At 46.5% G+C, this 23,588-nt stretch overlaps 1 protein-coding gene across 36 annotated transcripts in view; it reads right to left on the bottom strand.

The window, feature by feature from the left end:
* OBSCN (obscurin, cytoskeletal calmodulin and titin-interacting RhoGEF) overlaps positions 1 to 23,266 on the bottom strand; it is a 200,607-nt gene extending 177,341 nt beyond the window's left edge. For all 36 annotated transcript variants that reach the window (XM_074573946.1, XM_074573908.1, XM_074573915.1 and 33 more), the window contains exons 1-4: positions 22,774 to 23,266; positions 12,565 to 13,712; positions 3,762 to 4,031; positions 1,271 to 1,531 (exon numbers count right to left, since the gene is read on the bottom strand). In XM_074573946.1, the coding sequence (XP_074430047.1) occupies positions 1,271 to 1,531; positions 3,762 to 4,031; positions 12,565 to 13,696 (1,663 nt within the window). In that variant the 5' untranslated portion in view covers positions 13,697 to 13,712; positions 22,774 to 23,266. The remainder of the gene's footprint in view (positions 1 to 1,270; positions 1,532 to 3,761; positions 4,032 to 12,564; positions 13,713 to 22,773) is intronic.
* Positions 23,267 to 23,588: the final 322 nt, after the last annotated feature.

The raw sequence follows: 23,588 nt of genomic DNA, 5'->3' as shown, positions 1-23,588 counted from the left end.
ATTGGTGACTTGTTCACATGCAAACTGGAACTGCAGCAGAGCCATAAACCATATGCAGTTCTCTGCCTTTAATGAAGCGGCTTTTGCCTAGGAATCGCAATGCCATCAAAATAAGGCGTCATAAAATCAGGCAAGTTCACCAAAATTTCATTTCAGGTCCAACCTCAACTACACTGCACCTGCTGCTACTGCTCTGTCAACAGAAGCCCTTGCTCAGATCAGGTGTGCCAGCTCTCCCCCAGTAAAGCTAATCAAGACAAAAATCCACTCTTTCAGCATAGTTCACAGGGTCTTCCCAACTTTGTCATGTCAAAGAGAGGATGAGTGAGGACACAGCTTTGTTGGTCTCTACAAAAGGGAGGAAACTATGTTTCCCCTTTTTCTTGCAGGTTTTTTTTTTTGGGTTGTTTTTTGTTTGTTTGTTTTTGTTTTGGTGGGTTGTTTTTATATATATAACATTAATGCAAACAGCTTAAGAAGCTAAAAATCAAAGTAAGATGTTTCAAATTTGGTGAATGCTTGACTGCCCCTGAAATGCTTCATGTGTGTGTGTAGATGTTCCTCCACAGATGTTTTTGCTTGCTAGAATGGAAATACACTGCCAAAGACGTTTAGGGTACCTATCTACTTCCCTATCACAGCCAGCATACCCTCAGGCTACCTCCGTGTCTCTGTAGACTCAAGACCTAGGGAAGAAATGGAATGCTTGCCGACTCACCCCTCCCAGTCCTCAGCAAAGAGAGAGAGGGAAAGACAAGTGATCCCTATTTGCTAGAAGAGGTATCATCCCCATGGCAAGAATTGATAAATGCCCCTCAAAGAAACCAATGATTTTGGAAAATGGAGGTCAGCACATAGAAGGAGCACCCGCACCACTCCATGTGCAATGAAGTCAGGCGACTGCAACATATGCAACTTCCAGGATGTTTCCTAAGCGCCTCCTGATGGGGAAATGGGGACACACATGTCCCTTACCACATGTTTTACTTATCAGTTTATGTTCATTCCATCACGAAATGAGAACAGCATGGAGAAGACACATGTTTATGCCATGGTCTTTCCCCAGGACTCCTCTCTCTGTTCTGATCTCTCAATAACATCTCATAGCGCTAGCGTTCAGGCTGTCAGCCTTTTGTGGCAGGCATTAAACCTTCTGCTGTCTTTGGACAACAAACCTACTATGGCAGTACCTAAACCAACACTGCTAACACGGGAGTACCTGCTTGCCGGGGAAGACACAACACCAAGGCCAAATGAAAATGAAGCTTACTGGTCACAGTGAATTGGGTAGTAGTCCTGCTTTCATCAGCCAGGAAGGCAATCTCACCAGCATCTTCCATCTTACACTCTCGGATGATCATGGTATGTTGCTTGCCAGAGCACGTGATGGATATTCGATCACTGGGTTTCACTTCTTCTTTATTTTTCAGCCATCGGATGTTCTGGCATTCGTTGTCCAGCTCCACACAGAAGATGGCTGTATCATTTACGAAGACCGCAGTCTTTCGTGGAAGTTTTTTAATGATGTTCCCTTTAAATAAGAAAGTAATTATGATCAGAAAACAGCAGATATTGAAGCCTCCAATAGCACTGGGCCACCCAGACTACAACAGGACTAGCTCTCACCTAATCAAAATATTGTAGACACTATGCAGACATCCCTAAATGAATTCCTAGGCTCTGAGTTATACAGAACAGATAATCCCAAGGACTCATTTTGGCCTTCAAAGAGAGAAAAATAATCTTGTTTGACTACCGTCGCTCATGTTTCTAGCCTAACACGTGGAGTCCGCTGTGGAGTAAATACAAGGTATGTGGCCTTGCCAAGAGCAGATTTGACAGTGATACAGCTTTCATTGCCCGCATATGCTAGGAATTCAAATTAAAACTTTGCTAAAGTAGGTCAGTCTTAAACTAGACAGGTGTCTCATATGTCTTTGGGATTTTGCCTCCATCAGATGACCTGTAAGTTACGTAAATAAGAGGGCAAACACACCAGTCACCCGAATTAATAAAAAAATACACTGAAAACCTCAGATTTCTTTTTAGAGTCAGCACAGAAATTCACATACAATAAACTTCACTTACTTGTGGCCTTTGCGATGATTATGGCTTATTAGAATAACTTCAAAGTTACAAGATGTGACTATTCACAAGAAAGCTTGGACACAGCATCAGGAGACCACCCCGGTTGACAGATGGCTCCAGCCCTGGAACAGTCCCTGCGAGGCAAAAGTGCCCTCACCCAGGCAAAGCACCCTGAGCTATTTAATGAGAAGGAATGCTGAACTCCTCCATGAAACAGGAGATCAGGCACACGTTTCATGAGTAGGATTCAAGACCCCGATTCTCTGCTCATCCTCTCCAAAGCTTGGCCACGTGTCTGCTTCTTGCTGTCCTTAGCAGTGTCCCCGTCCCTGCAGCCCTTTGTGTCCTGCCAAGCTCTCACATTCTCCCAACCCCACCCTGCTCTCTCGAATCTTCTCTCCCCGGGGCAGGCACAGGGCTCCCCCAGGAAGGCTCTGCCTCCTTTCCCTCCTGAGAGCTCCACCTGGCTCAGTCACTCTCTTTTTTAATGGAACATGCCATAGGACCATAGCACAAACAAGTAAAACAAATACCAGCTGTCTTACTGGGGCCAAACACACTTACAGTGTTTGGCTGGTCTAGATCTAACAGAAGGTGCAACAAAAAGACGTCTATCTGAACTTTCCTGTGTTTCTGGACTAAATTTCCCCTTCTGCCTCCACCCATGTGCACTCTCAACTCTTTGCTAATGATACAAAAAAGAATTTGTCATGGATGCACGTCACTCAGCTGTCTTGCACCAAGTTACGTAGCAGAGAATTTCTTCTGGTTTCACTGGGAGTAAAGGCAGTCTTCAAGTGAGTCAGGAAAGGTGCAATCCTGTAGCAATGACAGGTCTCCGATTCACGCAACATGTGAATGGCACCAGCATAAGCATCATTAAAACCAAAACTGCAGGGCCTGGAGTTGCATGGGTAGGTTCTTGTTCATACAGCCAGTCAGGGAGCTCAGAACTGATGGCCCCTTCTGCAGGTGTGCCTCTTTCTGTGCTGTGCCTGTCTACTGGCTGTGAGACTCCTACACCCTACCAGGATCTACACCTACTTGCACTTCAATCCTAAACCACCAGACTTGGGATATAGATCCATGTCCAGCTCATCAGCTTTCCAAACACCAGAGGACAGGTCTAGACGTGCGAGATCTGGAGCACGGATCTGGTTTCCAATCTGAAACCATACTGGTGCTGCATCACACATCGGACCATAAACCACAGCTGCTAAGCCAGCTTCCCGGTGTGGCCAGCACCACTCTCAGACAAGATTCACCGGACATCAGACAACATCTGAGCGAGACAGCACCAGGGGACACATCCAATGTGTGGGATCATGTTAAGGGAAGTAAGTCTACAATGTTAGGCTGCAGCTCGAGGATTTTTCCTTCTAGGAAGCCCCTTTAAGCATAGGGCCCCACCAGGTGACATATCTTGTGCAGCAACACAATCTGTCCCTGGTCTCTGACCCTGTGTCCCAGATATACCCTGGCAGGAGAGCCAGGGACACAGGGACCCACCACACGTAACTCTCCTCTCACACTGTAAGGGAGTCTGCTGGTCTTCCCTGCACACATGCGTGGGGTAAACGCCATTCACTAGGTCAAGTCTGGAGCCTCATGCATGAATCTCACACTTTGTAGATGAGACTTGGCCAATCTGAAATAGCACAAGCCTTTCTTACCTTGGACAGACAACTCTGCGACGGTCCTGCTCCCTTCTTTCATCTCACAGATATAGACAGCATCATCGTCTGTGGTGACATTCTGGACAGTGAGCCGGCGATACGTGCCCTCTTCTTCAATGTTGTATTTCTTGCTCTGCCGGAGTTTGGTTTCCTCCTTGAACCAAGCTGTCTCTGTACTGGGAACAGGCACTTCACATTGGAAGGTGGCAGATTGCTTCTCCCTCACTTCAAGATCCTTCAGTTTTTCCTTGAAGGGTATTGAGGGTTCTTAAGAGGATAAAAACAGAAAGGAGAAACAAGAGTTTATAACAGTCTGCAGTAAGAGGCATGCAAATAAATTAGTCAATAGAAAAAAATTAAATTATAACACTCCTTATTAAAGTACTGATTTGTCCTGAGCTGCCATACAAACCCATAATCAAGCCCTACACAGCAGGTCTTCTGCTCTCATGCAAAAAAACCCCTCTTAGATCCCAGCAGAAGTATTTTAAGGACTTATCTAAAAACGAAGCAGTATCAGTCTGAACTGCAGTCCCTGCCCCACCACAGAGGAGTTTGCTCTAATCCAAAGCAATGTGAACAAGTTGGTGAAGGATCTGGTTAATAAATTCTGCCCTTGTGGCCTGCTTGTCCTCCAGCGCGAACATCTCTGCACTGCACCCTGATGCTTAGTGGTGCCAACAAGACTAAGGGCAGGATGCACCCAGCCTGGTTCTATACGTAGCAGCAGCCACTTCATCTCAGAGCAAAAGTCCTTAAAAGTAATCATGCTACAGGTGGGTAAATAGCAAACAAGCTGCTGGTAGGGAGAGGGCAGAGGGCAGCAATTCCAGGTGAGTGTGAGCAGCTGAGCTGGTCAGCTGGTGCAAGAACCAGTGTTTTAGGGGTCTTGCAGCTGAAGTGAGCTCAGCTGAGCCATCTGAAAGGGCAGAGGAAGATGAGAGGTGGCTGTGTACACAGGGACAGATGTGTAACTGATGGAGGAGTTTTCTGTTCTCCCCACCAGCATCAAAGGCTTTGTATCAGCTTTTATCAATTGACAACAAAAGAACTAGAGAAAGAGCCCAAGTCTCCCAGGTCTCTGCTTTCCTCCAGAAAAGGAGCTGCAGCGCTCCGGCTTAGGGAGAAACCAGAGCGCAGATCAAACGTGCAAACAGCTGCACGGCAGTGAGGGAAGACATTTTACAAAGAGAACAATGTTTAATTCCAGTGACAGCTGCGCTGTGAAATCATCCTGATACCCCAGCACTAAACTGGAGAAAGGGTAGTTGGACTGAAGAGGACAGCCGGTGGTCACAGCCGTGGGGCTAGTGTCACAATCATGTCACAGGCTTGGATTAGACAGTGCTGATGCGTCACCACTCATGAGACGTCCCATCTTGACGTGTGCCTTCATCTTCTAATCACTGCTGCATCAACTCCCAGCCTTTTCCTGTGACTCCACTCTCCCTGACCACACACATGCTGCCCAGCTCATAATTTCATGCAGTCACTAGAAGTCAGCAATGCCAGATGTTTGTCTAGGAGTCAAACAGGAGTGGACTTCTCTTAGATTTATAAGCCCATGCGCCCACGGTGGCACATCTGACTCACAGTCACGGTGCTCTAGGGGCTGGAGAAACAAAAATCGAGGCCCTTAAACATGCTGCATCCAAGTTTTGATGCCCAGGAGTCCCCATTTTGTAAAATTCAGATCTGGTAGATCAGCATCTAACTGAGTCTGTTACCTGCCCCCTCCTGCCCCACCATTAGGACAGGAGCTGCTATGGGAGCAGCGCTCCCTTTGATCTGGTTTGCTCTTTTCTGAACTCAAGCCCTGGAAACTCATGCATTCAGTTTTCATTTCATTCAGTTTTGCAGGTCTTTCATTTCACTCCATGTCACATAAACACCTCCAATTGCTTCTAGCTGAGCACAGCCTGGATAGAGATACCAGACCCTCAGAGACAGGACACCTGGAGGGAGCAATGCTATCCACTCCCTTGGTCATTATCCCGAGGTTAAAACCTGACTGAGAACCCATATGATACCTTTAGGAACAGGAAGGTGATTCTAACTCACCATGTTGACTTGGTTATTTTCTTAAAAAGTGTTTTGCCTTAATCCATCTCAATTCAAGGCAAGTCAAGGTCTTGCCTTGAAAAGCCTTCAGCTACGGTTACTCAGTCCTGCTCTGCCCACACTCCACGTGTTAATTATCCTTTTCTCTTTAACCAACAGGCAATTCGGAATCCTGCCCTGCAATCCCATGTATCACCTCTGGAAGCACCCCGTGTAGTCAGGGGGAACGAAGTCGGTTGTAATTCTCATGCCGTGGGAACAAGCAAGAGGATGCGATAAAGAAACGGTCAGTCAGAAGGACGCCAGCCTCTGGGAGGTGGATGCAGCATTGCTGTGTGAGATGGGAGGGAATCTGGAACTGACACTGAGAACACACGGACATGCCCAAGGGCCAAAAAGAAATAGGAGATGCACCTGAGGAGCACACAAGTGTATTCCCATACTTGGAGCAATTGGCCATAACATTAACCCCTCTCCCTTTACAGTCACTACGCAGTATCTAAGGTTAAAAAAAAAGAAAAGCTACTCTAGGAAAAAACTCTTAAATATGCAAACCCAGAAGAACTGGTTGACTCTCTTGTGTGTGTTGCAGTAACAGCACTGCTTTTCCAGCTATGGAAAGTACTGCAAGGCTATCTTTGGCAGCGTGGGGTCACAGATATCCTCTGAAGAGGACTTTGCTTTTGTCCTACTGACATGGGCACCCAAGTCTTATCTCACTCTGAACAGAGCTTCAGAGGGACAGCACCAGATAAACTGAATCAAAGCCTGGGATTCACCCACCACACAGCCTTTTTTTTTTTTGCTTTAGACATGTGAGAGAGGCTCCAAACCCCACCAGCCTCCTCTTCCAGAACGTATCTTCATGCTCTCTACATCCTCCAGCAGGTACCTGGTCAAACAGAGGGGTTGATTTTGGTCAGGGGACTAGAGAAGGACCATGGGGCTCTCGTAAGTAGGCATCCCAAACGATTTGTCTGGTCCATACCCAGCCCCCTGCCCAGGTCAGAGATGCTCAGGGAGGTGGCCAGGAGGAAACAGCGTCTCCAGCTATCAACAGGCAACCCGGATCCCAAGGAAAGATCAGGGAAAGGCAGGTGGCTTATCTTCCTTGTCAATAGCCTAATCAACACAGTTGGAGTATATAACCATATAAATTTTACATGAAGAAGATTTATTCTGCAAAAGGAAGCGTTAAACTTTGCACTAGCCTTTCAGTGTATTTTAACTAGCTAAATGTGAAACCAAATAAATACACTTATTCTCCCGCTGGCCAGCATAGACCAGAGGCCTCTGTTACTCTCTTTTCACCCCACGTTGCCCTCCAGTCTGCCAGATTTTGACATCTACATTGCAAATTCTCTAACGTAGGTATCCTCTCTTAACTCTTTGTACAGCACCCAGCACTATTCAGAAATATTGCGTGCTGTAGCACATCGGGAAGAGCTGCTGCAGGTAACTATGTTTTATTTGATCTGACAAACTCCATAAATATTGACTGCTCATTTCTAAATACCCGTTTGTCACGTGTTACCTTTTCACAAGGTAATTCCCAACATAAGCTCATGTTAAGTGTGACTCTAATATGGAAGGTAAAGCCATTTAGCTATCCTTATTATCCAAAAGTGTTCATAATATCTGAAAATGCCCTTGTAAGATAAGCAAAAAGTGTGTTCGGCTGAGGTTACGTGTGACATAATTCTCACAGGGACCCTCTGTTTCAGATAAGAAGTGCCACCAACTCCTGTCTCTAGTTCCTATAAATACCAGAACTGATTAGAAATTATTTAATGTTAAGCAAGAAAGGTGATTTCTGATCTTTCAGTTCCACAGAAAAACGCTGATTTTGCTCAAAACACTCAATTATTCAAACCTCCTTTAAGAAAATCTAGGTGGTTTGTGTCAGAACAACTGGAGCGGAGACGCGATCTGCCCTGGTGCTTTTTGCAAGCTGTAGTTTGATGGTTCCCTGACCACATCCTTTCCTAAGGATGCTCTCCCAGATGGGATGTGTCTCCCACAACACAAAGCACTTCCAGCTCTGCTCAAGTCACCTGAGCTCCAAGTACATGTGAGTCCCAGGCCCCATGGAAGAGACAACTTAGACACAGCTGACACAGGCTGCAGTGGTGGAGAAGAAGGAAGAGGCACCTGAAACGTACGTCTTGCAAGCTGGAATCACAGAATGGGAGGGGTTGGAAGGGACCTCTGAGATCAGCTAGTCCAACCGCCTCGCAAAGCAGGGTCACCCAGAGCGGGTTGGACAGAAACGTGTCCAGCCGGGTTCTGAATATCTCCAGAGAAGGAGATGTCACAACCTCCCTGGGCAGCCTGTTCCAGGGCTCTGCCACCCTCAAAGTAAAGAAGTTTTTCCTCATGTTAAGATGGAACTTCCTGTGTTCCAGTTTGTGCCCATTGCCCCTGGAGTCACCAGGCTCCACTGAAAAGAGTCTGGCCCCACCCTCTTGACACCCATCCTTTAAATATTGATCAGCATTGATGAGATCCCCTTCGCAGTCTTCTCCAGGTTAAACAGACCCAGGTCTCTCAGCCTTTCCTCATAAGAGAGATGCTCCAGTCACCTGAGCATCTCAGCAGCCCTCCGCTGGACTCTGTCCAGCAGTTGCGTGTCCTTCTTGAACAGGGGGTCCAGAACTGGACCCGGTACTCCAGATGTGGCCTCACCAGGGCAGAGCAGAGGGGATGATGACCTCCCTTGACCTGCTGGCCACACTCTCTTCAATGTACCCCATGAGACCATTGGCCTTCTTGGCCACAAGGGCACAATGTTCATTCATGGAAGAACAGTTCAAGAGGATGCTATTTCATGTAGAATCCAACCAAAAGTACTCAACAGTGATTTTCTGATCACTCCAAATCCACCATTATCTAGGAACATTTACTTCCACCAGAGCTCAGAGGCGTGAATCTGAATAGAAATTCTGCTTCGTCCTTGTAACATTTGGACTCCCAGGTCATGGCTTATTTTCAGTGCCCTGAGAGGTCATTTAAATTAATCTCTGCTGTCAGTGTGACCTTTCTTTTCTGACTGCACAGTTTTTTCTATTAATTCGTTTTTAGCCAAAGCAGAAATACTCATTAAGGCATATAATGAAGGCAATAATATTGCTAAAGAAGGAGAAATAAGAGATAAAATAAGAAAGTTACAAAACCCTGCATACCGGGAAAAACATGTGATAGAAACAGCGAAGCAAACCCCCAAGAGAGCATGGAGCAAGAGCAGCTCATGGAGATAGCAGGAAACTCCAAGAGCGTAGACCAGCTGTGAATTTGGCTGTTTGGCTTAAGAGCATATTTCTCTAGAGTGTCATAGGCTTTTCTGGTTTGTCCATACCAAGCAAACTAGCAATGAGATGATGTTACTTTTTAAAAGTGGGTCCTGCTAACACATATTTTGCTAAGAATAGGTGCAGCTTGCAAAGAAGCCAATGTTTCCTTAACCTTCTCGAGGCATAACTGTCTGCTTGACCTGGTCTTCTCACTTGCCTACATTTCCTCTTGCCTATTCCTGGCCTTCTCATGGGCTCTCCATTTGTTATTCCAGAGGCAAGTTTTGCCTCTGCCTAAGAAAAATGTTCCAGTGAGAGTAGGAATACGGACAATCCTTCCAAAGGGAGCTATCTAAGCTTGCATGGACAAGCTTCCATCATCTCATGCCTTTGGTCATCTTACTAATAAGTGTGCTTTACAAGTTTCTTTTTTACCTCCACATTTCTCAAGTTCTTTTTCGGGTCTCAGATGTGGCTACCATGATAGTGGTCATGCAAAATCAGTTCAGGCCAGAGAGGAATAAAGTGGTCTCAGCACTAGTCTGTTTTTCCAGTCTCTATCCTACTTGGTTTGCAACCTTTAACCTTTTCATACAGTATCTGATTACTGTATTCAGGGCCTCAGATGAACATTTCTTGGCCCAGGCCCAAGGATGGAGACCTGTACACTGTTTCTCACTAACTTCACACATGACCTTGGGACATCTCCAAAGCCTTCAGGAAATTCAAGTCGGTGTTCCTCCCATCCTCTCTGCTCTTTGGTTTGGCAAAAATCACAAACTGATAGAATCATTTAGGCTGGAAAAGACCCTTAAGGTCATTGAGCCCAACCATTAGCCTCACACTGCCAAGTCCACCACTAGACTACGTCCCTCAGCACCACATCTACCTGTCTTTTAAATACCTCCAGGGATGGTGACTCAACCACTTCCCTGGGCAGCCTGTTCCAATGCTTGATAACTCTTTTAGTGAAGAAATTGTTTCTAATATCAATCTAAACCTCCCCTGGCATAAAGGTTTACTCTTGGGCAGTATTTTCTAACTTCTTTCACATCTCATGTTTCAGCGTATGGCTTGTGATTTTATCCCCGCTCTAGACACTAGAATACAGCACATTTCCAAATCAGAGTAATCAATTCTTGGTTTTCCTTAATTGTGAGAGTAACACTCTGCCCTGTAGTCTCTCCTTTGAGATTTATTTCTGATTCACTACATTTCATTTAGGAGCAGCTCAAAAATGTCATTTTTTTCAGCGCAATGATCTCTAAGGCACGGGTGCGGCAAATGCTTACAAATGTGTTGAGTCTCTCTGTCTTGGATCTAGATCAACAGGATGTAGGAGGCAAGCTAGAGGGGACTTTTGACCCACACCCAGTCCTATGCCCTGAGATACTGCTAAGAGCCACCTTACAGATATGATGCTGGGCTAGGTTGTCTTTCTTTAAATTATTATTACCTTTGAAAGACCCATAAATATTCTCACTCAGATTCCTGTGTTGGAATTCTGTGAACCAAAATGCCAGAGCATATTTAAATCCATGAAGATTGTCTTTCTTGGTGCCTGTGTGTATAGAGACACGCTGCGGATGCAGCGTCAAAGGCTCTATAAATACGCTGTTACCTGCAGAAAGACCAATGCAGCAGGCGCTTACCAAGGGTGGCTGCTCAGAGAATTTAGTCTCTTCTGCACGACTGAGCAAAGAGAAGGTTGTGTGGCAAGATGATCTACCCCCCTTAAATATGATGACAGATGAGCTAATGACATCACCAGTGGCACAAACAACAGAATTAAAAGCTCTCTTCATTGCTACATCATTCTGAGCTGCCTTTGGAGGGCTGAGAAGGACTTCTGCTGACACAAAGGAGAGTCATTATGCAGGGCCTAATTATAACCAACACACATAGATTTTCCATGGCAGCCTTGGCCTGGTCAGAAAGCCCAACATGGTATAGTATAACAAAGAAACAGACCATAAACATTTCCACTTAATCCCTCTGACTCACAGGCATCTCTTGACAATGGACATTGATAAATAACCTTTTCCCATGGTGCTTGCTCCCAAACCTGCTGCTCCGCATGCTTTCTCCATCTCCTTTGGAACAGGTTGCACCCATTGGGAATAATCAAATAAGCAGAGCAGAGGGGAGGGTGTGTGGCTTTGCAAGACAGGTGTTGGGCAAGTAACAAAGCCTGAACCATCCTTAAGGTGAACACCCACCCAGAGCTAGATTGGGTCTTCAGCTCTGAGTCCCAACTCATGAGGTAATCACAGCTTTATGGAAGAGGACAAATGCCCTTCCCAATACCACTCAGCACCTCCAAGGGATGGCAATGAGTGGGACAAGTGCCAGCGAGTTCCACGGATCAGGTGTCACTGATGGACTCGGGGACTGAGTCACTGATGGGAAAGACAGTGAGTGTGAAAGGAGAGGTCCAGAAAAGGGAAACCAGAAAAGCAAATAAAATCTGACAGTCTTAAAGGCAGGTGTGAAACACAGGCTGTTCCTACTCATTTGGATTTCTAATTTGTTTTGCTGCCAGTCAAAAACATCTGTTTTGGCACTCAAGTGGCAAAGGCTTTTACATCTAAGAGTTAATTTACAGGTGCTGCCTGGGTTGCAAACTGCCTGCTGTAACCTCGCCAAATGGGAGAGCAGCTTGAAAATGCAGAGCTTCCTTTGCGAAAATATGCGTGTCGCATTTTTGTCACCGTTCTGAAGAACTTGATCTGACCTCCACCAGCATTGAGGGACCTTCTGAAGGCAAGTCCATCACCCCCAACCACAGCAAACAGAGGCACCCTGGACCTGGTAGAGTTCTGGGAACATACAAGGACTATATGTCATCCGCAACACAAGCTGGGAAAAGGCTGAAGAGGCCTGGCAAGATCTGGTGGGTCACTCTGTACAGGAAAACTGAGATGGACTGTAATTAGACTTGGAGTAGGTCCCCCAAAGGATCCAAGGCAGCCTGACACACTCAGCTTGCAGGGAGGAGTTTCCTCTGCTCCTGCTTAAATTGCACACGCGTTCCTGTTTGACTAAACCCTGTGGTGAATATAGAGGGTGAGATGGGGCTTTAGCTGTCCCTGATCCAGAGGATGCTAACAGATCTCTTAGATTACCATAAAACCAGCGGGGATGGGAGCTTTAGAGATCTGGTTCATCCCAGATGCCCCACAATCAGATATTTCTACATCATCCATTCCTGACCGATGCTTGTTTATTGCCCTTCCTAACCCCCACCTAGTGAGGAGACTCTCTCCCCACATCACCTATTCCAGCACTTAACCCCCTTTACAGCTGGAGGGCTTTATTCATGTCTAATCCACACTCCTTTACAGCAGTTTAGTTGTAGACGTTTTGTTCACTCTCCCACACGAATTTGGACACGCATCACCTGTCTCCTTGCAGACATGCCCACCCTGGTGAGAAACATAAGCACCCACCTTTGACGGTGACAAGCACGGAGCTGTACGTCTGGCCTGCCAGGTTGGAGGCTGTGCAGGTGTACAGCCCGTTGTCTATCTGCTTGCAGAAGAGGATCTTCAGCACAAAGTTCTCCTGATCATCCTCATAGATGACATGTCGCCGCCCTTCCAAAATGACCTCATTGTCCTTCTTCCACACGATCTCTGGCTTGGGCTCACCCGTCACGTAGCAGCTCAGCTTGGCGTGCTTCCCCTCCGTCACACTGCACATGCGTGTCAGTGTCCCAAAAGTCGCATTGCGGGCCCCTTTGGTGGTAAGTCCAGCTGCCCTCTCATAATCCCGGGAGAGGCTGTAGCCGATGCTGGACAGCCCTTCTGCCGCGGAGTAAGACTGGGAAGATGTTGAATCAAGAGCCCCGTGGGAGATGTCCATCTTCCTGATCTCCTCCCGCCTCTTTTGCAAGTGAGACAACAAGGATGACGTCTTGCCGCAGCTGGTATCGAAGTGGCTGCTGCTGCCCGGGTTGGAAGAGCCCTTCGTTTCCACCACCAGCGCAGCCGAAGCACTGGCAGAGCCGATGAGGTTCTCTGCCCGGCAGGTGTAAGTGCCACTGTCCCCCATCTGGGTACACTGGATAGTGAGAGCATTTGACTCCCCAGCAGACTCGATCTGGAAGCGTCCAGCATCAGCCTGGTTCCGCAGGTATCTCCCATCCTTCTCCCAGTTCACTGAGAGGGGGGGGCTACCCTGGACTTTGCATTTGAACATGGCATCTTCCCCCAAGGTTACTTTGATGGAGGAGGGCTTCTGGATGAAATAAGGGGCTGACTCTGTTACTGTGGTCTCCTCTCCAACTTTGATGCTGACAGCTGCAAATGCTTCCCCAATGGTGTTCTTGGCCCGGCAGATGTATTGGCCACTGTCCTCCAGGCTCAGATCATAGATTGTTAGCCGATAGAGATCCCCATCTTCTGTGGTTTTAAACCTTCCCCCAGACTGGACTGGAAGTTTATCCTTTTCCCAGCTCACAACTGGGATGGGGTTTCCAATGATCTGGCAGCTCAAGGTGGCATCCTTCCCCACAGACACCATGAATGCTTTAGGCCGGGTCAAGAACCGGGGGACTCCGCTGAACGAGCTGTAATCCATCTTGGTTTCCTAAAGGCTGAGAAATAAAAAAGTCAAGAAAGAGCAGATTAGGTGGTGCAGACAAAGAATTGCTGCACTTCCATGGTATCAGCATGTTTGTCGTTTACAACAGTCACGTTTTCATTGTCCTTCCCATTATGGGTGAGAAGGTCTTGGAATATTTTATGTCTTGCAGATTTCTTAAATTTGAGCTCAATAATTTGAAACAGCTGACGGAGAAGGTATCTTGCTTTCCCACAGGAGTTACTGGGTAAGACACAAGTCTTTGGGCAGCTCATACAGAAAGAACACGACGGTCCCTTCTCAACTTTGTCACTAGGAAAGTCATCTGCACTAATGCTATGTAACATACGGGCTATTTCTGTAGCTGCAGAGAAAGAAATGGACATTAAATTCTGAGATGTGTCTGCCCATCAAGATACCTTCTCCTTCACGCTCATCTCCTCTTCCTTTTCATCTCTCTTTTTGTATCTCATTGCTCTTGCCTTTTTGCCAGGTTGGATGGGGCTTTGAGGAACCTGGTCTAGTAGAAGGTGTCCCTGCCCATGGCAGGAGGGTTGGAACTAGATGGTCTTTAAGGTCCCTTCCAACTCTAACCATTCTATGATTATTTTTTCCTTTGTCCTTGCCTTTTTTTTTTTTCCCCTCCAAATTCTGCTTAGACAACATTCTCCATCTCTCCTCTTGCCCCCTCTGGTCATTACCCACTCCTAGGCTTTTGTTCTCTGAATCATGTTTGCACAGACCTTACAATAAACCCCTTTCCTGTAGGGGTTGGCCTTTAGGAGGACACATAGACCTGCCTGTCGTATTATTGATGATATTTTCTCTTTATCCCAGTTTCTATTCAACACAGCCACTGAGACACAGCTTCTTTGACGGTGATAGTAGCTGATGAGTATCTGTGGCTTATATACAGCCTCATCCAGATGGTGTAGGGCCAGACACAGCTGCGGCGGGGATGGGTGTTTGTGCACATCCATGGCTGGATGCGCATCCAACACGGAACCGCCACGGGGAATGCATGCAGCAATCCAAACTGTGCCAGACTTCTCAAAAAAAAAAAAAAACAAACAAAAAAACAACCCACATGGCTTAGGGCTTACAGGAAAGCCGTCTCATCGCCCGCCTATTCTCAGCTGCTCTCAGAGGGACCTGTGCACCAGCCTGCAGCTGTTTAACGGCATGGACCAGCTGTGTTCAAAGCTAAAGCTCATGGCAGTTCTGGTGCCATTGTGTCCCAAGAAAGTCAAAAGCAAGCAGCGGCACTAATCTTTGCAGCCATGTTCACTCACACGCGGAGTCTACCCACCCCTGTGCAGCTGGAGAGCAATGTGACAGGGATCACCACCTTCAGGGTCCCCCTGAAGTCCACAAAACACACAAACTTTTCTTGCTTCTTCACTGCTCCTTACGAGCACTCCTGGGTGTCCTTCCCCTTCTGCTGGAGTGAGTCTACCCCTAATTCTCCGAGAAGCTCTTTTCTGTGCATTGGCTAGCAATTACTTTGATAAGCATAGCGCAGCTAAAAGCCTGGTCTTGATGCCATTAGCACCAGTAACTGGGCACCAGCTGACACCCCCTGGGAGCAGGATTAGACCTGACAATAGTGCTCTATAAGGAGAGCAAGCATCCCAGCTCAAAGCCTCTCTGGAAGTCCTACTAAAAAACTTGAGCGCATTTGGGTCCATTTCTCTCTAAGCTACTATATCTCTTTGGTCTCATGATGCCAGACACTCCTGTCCTGGCAAACTCATGCAGCTCCTGTCTGAGCTACACGAACGGTCTCTACTCAGAGGTGATCTCAGTGCTGCTCTCACATCCGTGCTTTTTCACCTTCAAAGTGCCACACAAAGCAAAATGACCAGGGCACTGCGTGTTGCAGCTCAGAAAGGAAATAATAACCAGTCACCGCGACAGAAATATCCTTCTTAATCCTACAGCAGTTTGGCTTCCCTGCTGGCCACAAATCCACCCACTCGCTTACCCAATGGCTGATGCTCTCACAGTCTCCCCCCCACCTCCAGCAGAAACCAGTAGGAGCAGGTCAAAACCCTGCTTTCATTTCTTGAGTCACCATTTGGGCAGAGGTTTCATTATTTTTTCCACCCTTCTCCAGCTCCTGTTGACATGCAAATCACTAGTGGGACCAGGGAGAGGGGGTTGGATTGACCTGCTGCATGACCTTGGGGAAAATGCTTATTTTCCCTGTGTCTTGGCTCCCCTCCCTTTTCTTCATATCAGCACAGAGACTGTCTCACAAGTAACTATCTGCACAGTGTATATATGACAATGTACTTGCTGGAGTATGTGACAAATCATGCATGAAAATTAATAACAGATCACAATCTTTCATTCTATTTACTCTGCTGGGGACTGAAAGACACAAATTGACGTTAAAACTAAATACTGGGAAAGTGGTGGCACAAAAGCACAAAACGGTATTCATTATAATCATTATTACCATTGAAGATGGAATGGCTGAGCTAATCTTCAAACTTCATTTGGGCCACAGATCTAAGGCAGCAAGAAACAGTCTTCTTTCTATATTTAACAGGAAAAATGTACTACTTCTTATCCTGTCCTGACTCTCACACTCCAAAGCACATATGAAACACATAAAAAGCAGTCAAAGACCTTTCCATTTAGAGAAAATTCATCTTTTCTAAAGTAATTCACTTTTGGTTGGTTTTTCTGTTCGGTATCAAGCAAATTTCATTATTCAACCAAAAATCTTTAGAAATTGAAGAAAATGTTTTCAAAGTTTAAACCTGGAAAAAAGACAGTAATGGGGGGAAAAAAAGAAAATCATTCTTAGTAAATACTAACAATGCAAAGAATGATTGACTTGCAGTCATTAGTGCTAAGACCAACTGACTTTCTGTAGAGTAGTTGCCTTCATTACTAGTTGCAATGAATGTACAGAACTGGATTTCCCTTGGTCTCAAACTGATCTAGAAATCTGTGAACTCATTTGCACTTCTTTACTCCCTCTTACTACCTTCAACCTCTGTCCTCGCTTGAGCTTTAAAATGTGTTTTCCATAAACACTTGGAAAGCTGCAAGCAGAGAAGCTGCACGAATGGTTAGAAGACACAGATACACGCCTTGGCCTTCAGCCAAAGTACACTGAAGTCAGTGGAAATTTCCACTGAAGTCAATTGATTGACGATCAGAGTCTTCTGCTAATTTGGGGAAGGACCATTTCAATGCTCGAGGGGGGGATGCTGGGATTCAAGTTCATCTCTGGAGAACCCAGCAGTAACATTCACTACATTAACCTAGAATTACCAATCAAAACACAGACCCAGAGCTCATGTCCTAATATTTCCCAGACGTTAGCTTGAATTTCAGGCTGCACCGTGTCATCAAAGTGCTTGGATCCATCTTCAGAAGACACTGCCATGTCTCATCTCTCCTTGCTCCCTAGTTGTTTCTGACACATATGTCGCTCTGACTCATTTCCAGCTTCAAATCCATTGCATCAAAAAGAACAAAACCCAAAGTTTCTTCACCTGGTCCAGTGGGAGGTGTCTCTGCCTGTGGCAGGTGGGTTGGAACTGGATGATCTTTAAGGACCCTTCCAATCTAAACCATTCTGTGATTCACTTCTGCTTTGAAACAGGCTCTGCATAACACAGAGAAGTGCCTGGAGCACAGAGATGGCTACAAACACAAAAAGTTGCCTGGTTGGGAGCCAGCCAGTGACCTTTGAGCAAACAGTGGCTTCCCTCAAACCCCCTGGATGCAGTTTTCCTTGCCCACTCCAAAGGAGATGTACCCACGCCTGGAGGAGAGCTCTGCTGTGTGGGAACATGGTGGGCACTCTCCAAGCCTGGCTCTTACAAGAGTGAGAGCAGGAATGCTGCTGACTTCCTAAAGCTCTTGTGCATCATCCTCCTCCTCTGCTCTCCTGTGCCAAACAGTGTCCAAACAAGCCCCAGCTGCTCACTGGTATCTCTGATAGTCAAGAACAGTTAAAACACAGGGAAGCTGCAGCATCAGGTGCCTTTTGCTTTTACTCCTGAAGCAGACTGGTGCAGGAAATCCTTCCAAGACGCTTCGTTCCAGTGGCCATAGCCTCGAGGTCCAGCTTCCCTCTCCTATTGCAGTGTTTGCTACTCGCCTCTCTCCATCAGGTACAAGCCACTGTGTCCACGCACCTCCTAGTGCAAGGTGAAGACCCCATGTCCAGTGCCATAATCTACACCGCACCTCACTCTCCACCAACTTTCACCACGTACCCTCCCACTTAACACTCCTAATGCCCTTATGAGTGTCCAGGGTGCCAGAAGAAAATCCAGGCATCAGTGAAAACAGTGAGTGCTCATCAGTATTATTTTAATTTCTGCTACGATAGGAAAGCAAAACAGGGTTTATTCCTTGCTCTGCCACTGCCTTACTTTTACAATCATCAGAAAGTCACTCAAACTCTTGTATCTTCAGTCCCTAACTGAAAAAGGGGATAAACCCCTTGCTTTATGGGCACTGAGAGCATGAAATCATAGAATCATTTAGGTTCGAAGGGACCTTTAAGATCATCAAGTCCAACCATCAACCTAACACTGCCAAAAAACACCACTAAACCATGTCCCTCAGCACTACATCTACCTGCCTTTTAAATACCTTGAGTGATGGTGGCTCAACCTCTTCCCTGGGCAGCCTGTTCCAATGTTTGATAACCCTTTTGATGAAGAAATTTTTCCTAATATCCATGCTAAACCTCCCCTGCCGTAACTTGAGGCTGTTTCCGCTTGGCCTATCACTTGTTACTCGAAATCCTAACTTGTGGCAAGGATGAAGTTGCTTTAAGTATCTAAAACTCAGGCAGATCAAACCATTCAGATAGGCTGCACTAGATAAACTACATTTTATAAGTTTAAATGGGATAAAATGCCTCGCATTAGATTAAGCCAATAAATAGATTTAGGAGTTAGAGGGAGAGGATAGCTTGTGGACGTACAGAAAGGACAAGATTTAATATTTCTACAGTGTAACCCGTTAATCAATTTATTAAATAATTACACTAATTCAGATTCTTTACATGTATGTTCAAACTTCAAAAAAAGAAAAAAAGTAACTCTCTGCAAGTGCCAGGACAGCTCCCTTGGAAGTGATAGGACAGACAACAAAGCACGAATAAACCCAGTCAATGCAGATGCCCTTTCCAATTAATCTCAGACATTTACCAGCGTCACATTTCTCCTTGTAATCCCCCTGTGATTAATCATTTGCAGGAGAGATCACATTCCCATCTGGGTATTTCTGAGCACGCCGAAGGCAAAGTAGCAGCACTTGGAATTTTACTTAGGTCTTTATTCATTCAAATTTTCACTGGTTTATGTTTGAGGGAAAGAGGCCCAAGAGTACAGACCTGTCAGATAATGCAAATATATCAAATCACTGCCCAGGAACAAACACATGGCGATGCAGCCAGTCAAGACCTTCTACCCACCCCTCTCCTCTCTGCTTTCAATCTCTGCCCTACATCTGCTTCCCCATGGACAAGCAAGCCAGCCCCTGGCACTGGGAACGACCTTGGACTACTCCAGTTCCTGCTGGACTAGTCTGAGGTGGCGTTCATCAGGAGAATCATCAGGAGATGGAGAGTCCTGATGGTGGTGCCATCACTCTCTTGACCTCCTGTGATTCACCGTGCTGTGCTGGTTGATGGGTTGGCTCCAGGTTGCTTCATCAATGCTGAGCTGCATCTGGAAAGCCTTCAACAACCTCTGAGCAGGTAGAGGTCCCACACCATGGCATACCACCCCCCGAGCAGTCAGCAGCCTGTGATGATGTTCTCTGGCATGAGAGAGGACAGGGGTGACAAGTCATTCTCTGTCCAAGCCTTTCAATTCAATTCAACAGTCAGAAAGGGAATCCTGTCCACCATGACCCTGGGCACAAAGCACCGTTCCATCCACCTCATAAAATATTCCCAAGACAAACACGTCCACGAGTAGCACACCTGCATAATCAGAAACCTGGAGGATGTAAAGCCCACACGAGCGCAGACACCTAAACCTAAGAGACCACTGAAGTCCAAATACAGATCAGGAGCACAGAGGTTCTCTCCGACACCACGTTAAGCCTCATGCCTGCTTGCTCATTTTCTGAAGCCTCTTTTACCCGTTCTTTGCCCAAGCGGCAAACTACTGATCTGGGAATTTGTTTTCTTGCATTAGAGTTCACATTTCTTGGCCTTTCTCCACAACACCAACTGCTACGCCCTGCACTCTGTCCTCTCCTGGTGGGAAAGGTAATATTGACAGGAAACCTCCCATCTCTGGGTCCCCAGCTTTCAAAGAATACCACTAAAACAGAAGCTCTAGATAAAAATCAAGGCAGCACTGGTATTATTGCATGTCTGCATATGTTGTTCCATCTAAAAACAGCAGGAAACGGTGTCTGTGGGTGGGAAGGGAAGTTGACGGGTCACAAAATGGGAAGTGTGGATTTCCTTTGATGTTTAAAGTTCGGCTGAGGGAAAACAGCAGTAACCCGGCTGCCCTATTACTTCTAAGAACCTCCCAGGGAATAGACATTGAAATAGCACAAGTATTCAGTGTCAGCTGCAAGCTTAGTGACATCAGATGGGCACGGATGGACGCCTACAAGCCCTTACACCATGCTTTAGGGGTGAAATGCACACCAGCACATCCAGTGCTACATGCCCATTACGTCTCTACATCAGGTGTAAGTAGAGACTTGTGCCCGTGCACTAATCTGAGATGGCAGAATTTATCTGATGCCCCTTTCATCAGAGCAGGAACAGTACCTGCCATGGAGGAGCTAGACTCAGAGCTTAGCTTGGGCTACTCTAAATTCCACTTCAGTGAGGGACAACTGATTTTGGCATGTTTAAAGGTCATTTGATGAGCAGATGGAAGAGCTTTCTGTGGTGATTTGGAGGATCGATCTCCATGTGCTGTAGGAGATGTCAGACACAGAGTACCTGCCATAAATTAAGCCTATTGCAATAAGCTTCTAACTCAATCCAGAGTAAGGCTTGTTTGCATTCCCTGCCATCGACTGCCTCCATAGGAAGCCAAAGTCCACGGAAGATGCGAAGGGAAGTTTCAGAGCAGATCAGTGGCTAACGTGGTGGTAAATTCGGTGAGCAGCCCTCAGCAAAGAGATGGGTAAGATCAAGGCAAGACAATCTTACATTTATGACCTTCAGGGGAGGACTAAATATGCTCCAGCTGCCTAGGAAGGGACCTGCACCACCTCATGGTCCCCGTATTAATCCTTCATCAATAACCTGAACATTTCCAATGACTGGAAAGAAACAAGAGAGTCAAACAAGCCATTAGAAAATTCCAGTAGGAAACAAGAGCAAAATGCACAGTTTGTGCACAGCACCAAGCAAGTATATACTTAATGTAAACCATGGGAGACTGAAGCCGTTTAGATGATTTATATGGTTAAAGCACATAATAACTTTCCTCTTCGCTGTAGAGCTCACCCCTTTTTTAACCATATGGCCAGGAATTAGTTCCCACCAACACGCCAGTAGCTTCAAGAAGCTCCATGCAAAGAAGGACTTCTTCCTATTTGGTCTTTGCTACAGCACAGGGGCTTCACTTCAGACTCCCCCCTCGATGGAGCTACAAAACAACCCCAGAAACTTCCAAAGGACTAAAAGTGCTCAGATCAGCCCCTCTAGACTCCACGGCAACATCTTTTCCTTTTATTTTTCTGAGCCTAAAGGCACCCAGGCTGCTCTGACAATGTGTAAGAAAAGACTACAGCACAGGGGAGGTCTCAGCGTACAGTGATGCTCATTCCTGCTCCATGGGGCAGGAGGCAAATAGAGGAAGAAAACAAAAAATCTGGGTTTGCCACCCTGGGGACAGAAAAGGAGCCATGTAAATTCAAGCAATTTCATCACAAACTTGACCCAGGTGTATTTTTTTTTAACACTCAGTCCCTGGAGGGAAACAGCTACGGCAGAATCCCAGCTGTAGGTGCAACCATGTCTGCTCAGACGACAGACAGACAGACAACTTGAGCCAGGTGAGTTTTAAAGATCCACAGAAACAGTGGGCTCGCACTGATTTATTTTACATTATTGGTCTTACAGTTTAGAAGGCCAGACTTTTACATGTCTGAAGCCGGCAGCACTACGTTACATGTGCACTAATGCATGTTTCCTCTCCACACGCACACATGCAGAAGCACATGTACCTTTCTCTCCCTTGCACAAATAAAACCAGCACTGAACCAAATAATTCCAACTCTTAAATCCTTTGCTTAACGCGGAAAAATAAACTTGCTTATATTAAGCTAGAGACACGGCCTCCAGTTTTAGCACATGTGATTTCCTATGTGGGGGAGTTGCAGGATCACAACTCCCTTAGGGACAAAGAATCCCCTTGGTGACAATTAGCAGCAAGGCTCCAACTTAAGCCCTTGTATTTTAACAAGTGGACGTCATTGTCATTACAGCCACTCCACCCCATTGAGCTGTAGGGCCGAAAATAGCCTCAGCTGTCGGGCTCCATCTCTCCCCATCTCTCAGCAGAGCCATTTGTAGAAATGCGAGGAGGGTGGGGGGTTGCGGTGTGAATCGGTACTGACACCGCAGAGAAGCTCAGAGGAAAAAAAGTCCTTGCCAAAGAGAAAAGCAGTGCTGGGATTATGCCCTGGAAATAAAACTTTTAAAAACACTCCTTGCTGCCGCCTCTCCACAGGAACCATATTTTTCCCAGTCTCTCCATGCTCGCTGCTATCTCCGATTTGAGGACAAAATATAACAAGTAGAATCAACAGCTTTAAACCTGATTTTCCTCTCTTTTCTCCTCTCTGGAGTTTGATCCTTCTGATAGTATTGCCAGAAACAATTAAGCAAATCAATCCACGTTCGGTTCAGACCAGAAGGAGGATGGATTTACCACCTGTACCTTCAGCTCCACCTTCAACTATGTTTCATAAAGCAAGACACACTCCAGCACAGTAACACTGACATAGAAACCACCTCAGCCCTCCCTCAGCTACTACAAACATCCTCCACTTTCTGCTGGAAACCAGCGTCCCCAGGTCCGCTTCTCTTTAGCTGAAGGTTTAGGTCTTACCTGGAGTCTTCTTCTCAGAGTCTGAGGAGAAACAAAGCTCTAGGCAGGGTAAGAAAAAGCCGATTCCTACTGAGATGAAGGAAGGGGGAAGGAGGAAAAGGGGAACAGAGGACATGGGGAGACCATGTTGGTTTTGGTTTCCCCCCCTCCTTTCCCCTCCAGGAAAATAAAACAGAAACCCCAGTGGTGGCAGGGACGTGCAGCAGAAGGTCCCCCCAAGTCCCCTGGCAGTGGCTTTGCTGCGGGGGGTTAGGCTGTGCCGCCCCTCCTCCGGGTTCTCCTCCTCCAGTCAAATTGCTGACGTGCTTTGCTGTCCCTCTGCAGCCCAGCTCCAAAATAGCTCTGGGTGTCATTTACCGGGGAGATTAAATTTCCTGCAGGAGAGAGGCGAAAGGGCATCGTTTTAGGGACTCGTTGGGACACTCCAGCAGCAAGGGGGGAGGAAAACCCATCAGAGGGGTGTGTGTTTGGTGGTGTGGGGACAGCCTGCAGCAACAGGGTGGGTCAGAACCACTCCTCAAGAGTCCATCCCAAAGCCAAGTGACAAATGTGACGTGGGGACGCAGGAACAGGCAGCTGCCAACTTATCAGCGTTGCACGCTGGATGGGAGTTCTTTTCCAAAGGCATCGGATCAATAGTAGGTTTATTTATAACCTCCCAGGCAAGAGTTGATTCAACGGCGAGTAAATGGCAAGTTAATAAACCTAAGTGTCTTTCTCCCTTTCTTAACCCAAGGGTATCTCTCCCTACCTTTTTTCGCCACGTGAATCTGAAGTGTCTGCAAAAATGGCATGAGTTGCACATCCATCCCATC

Source organism: Larus michahellis, chromosome 2, assembly GCF_964199755.1.
Source record: "Larus michahellis chromosome 2, bLarMic1.1, whole genome shotgun sequence".
NCBI classification, from domain to species: Eukaryota; Metazoa; Chordata; class Aves; order Charadriiformes; family Laridae; genus Larus; species Larus michahellis.
This window is presented reverse-complemented; position numbering and strand designations above follow the sequence as displayed.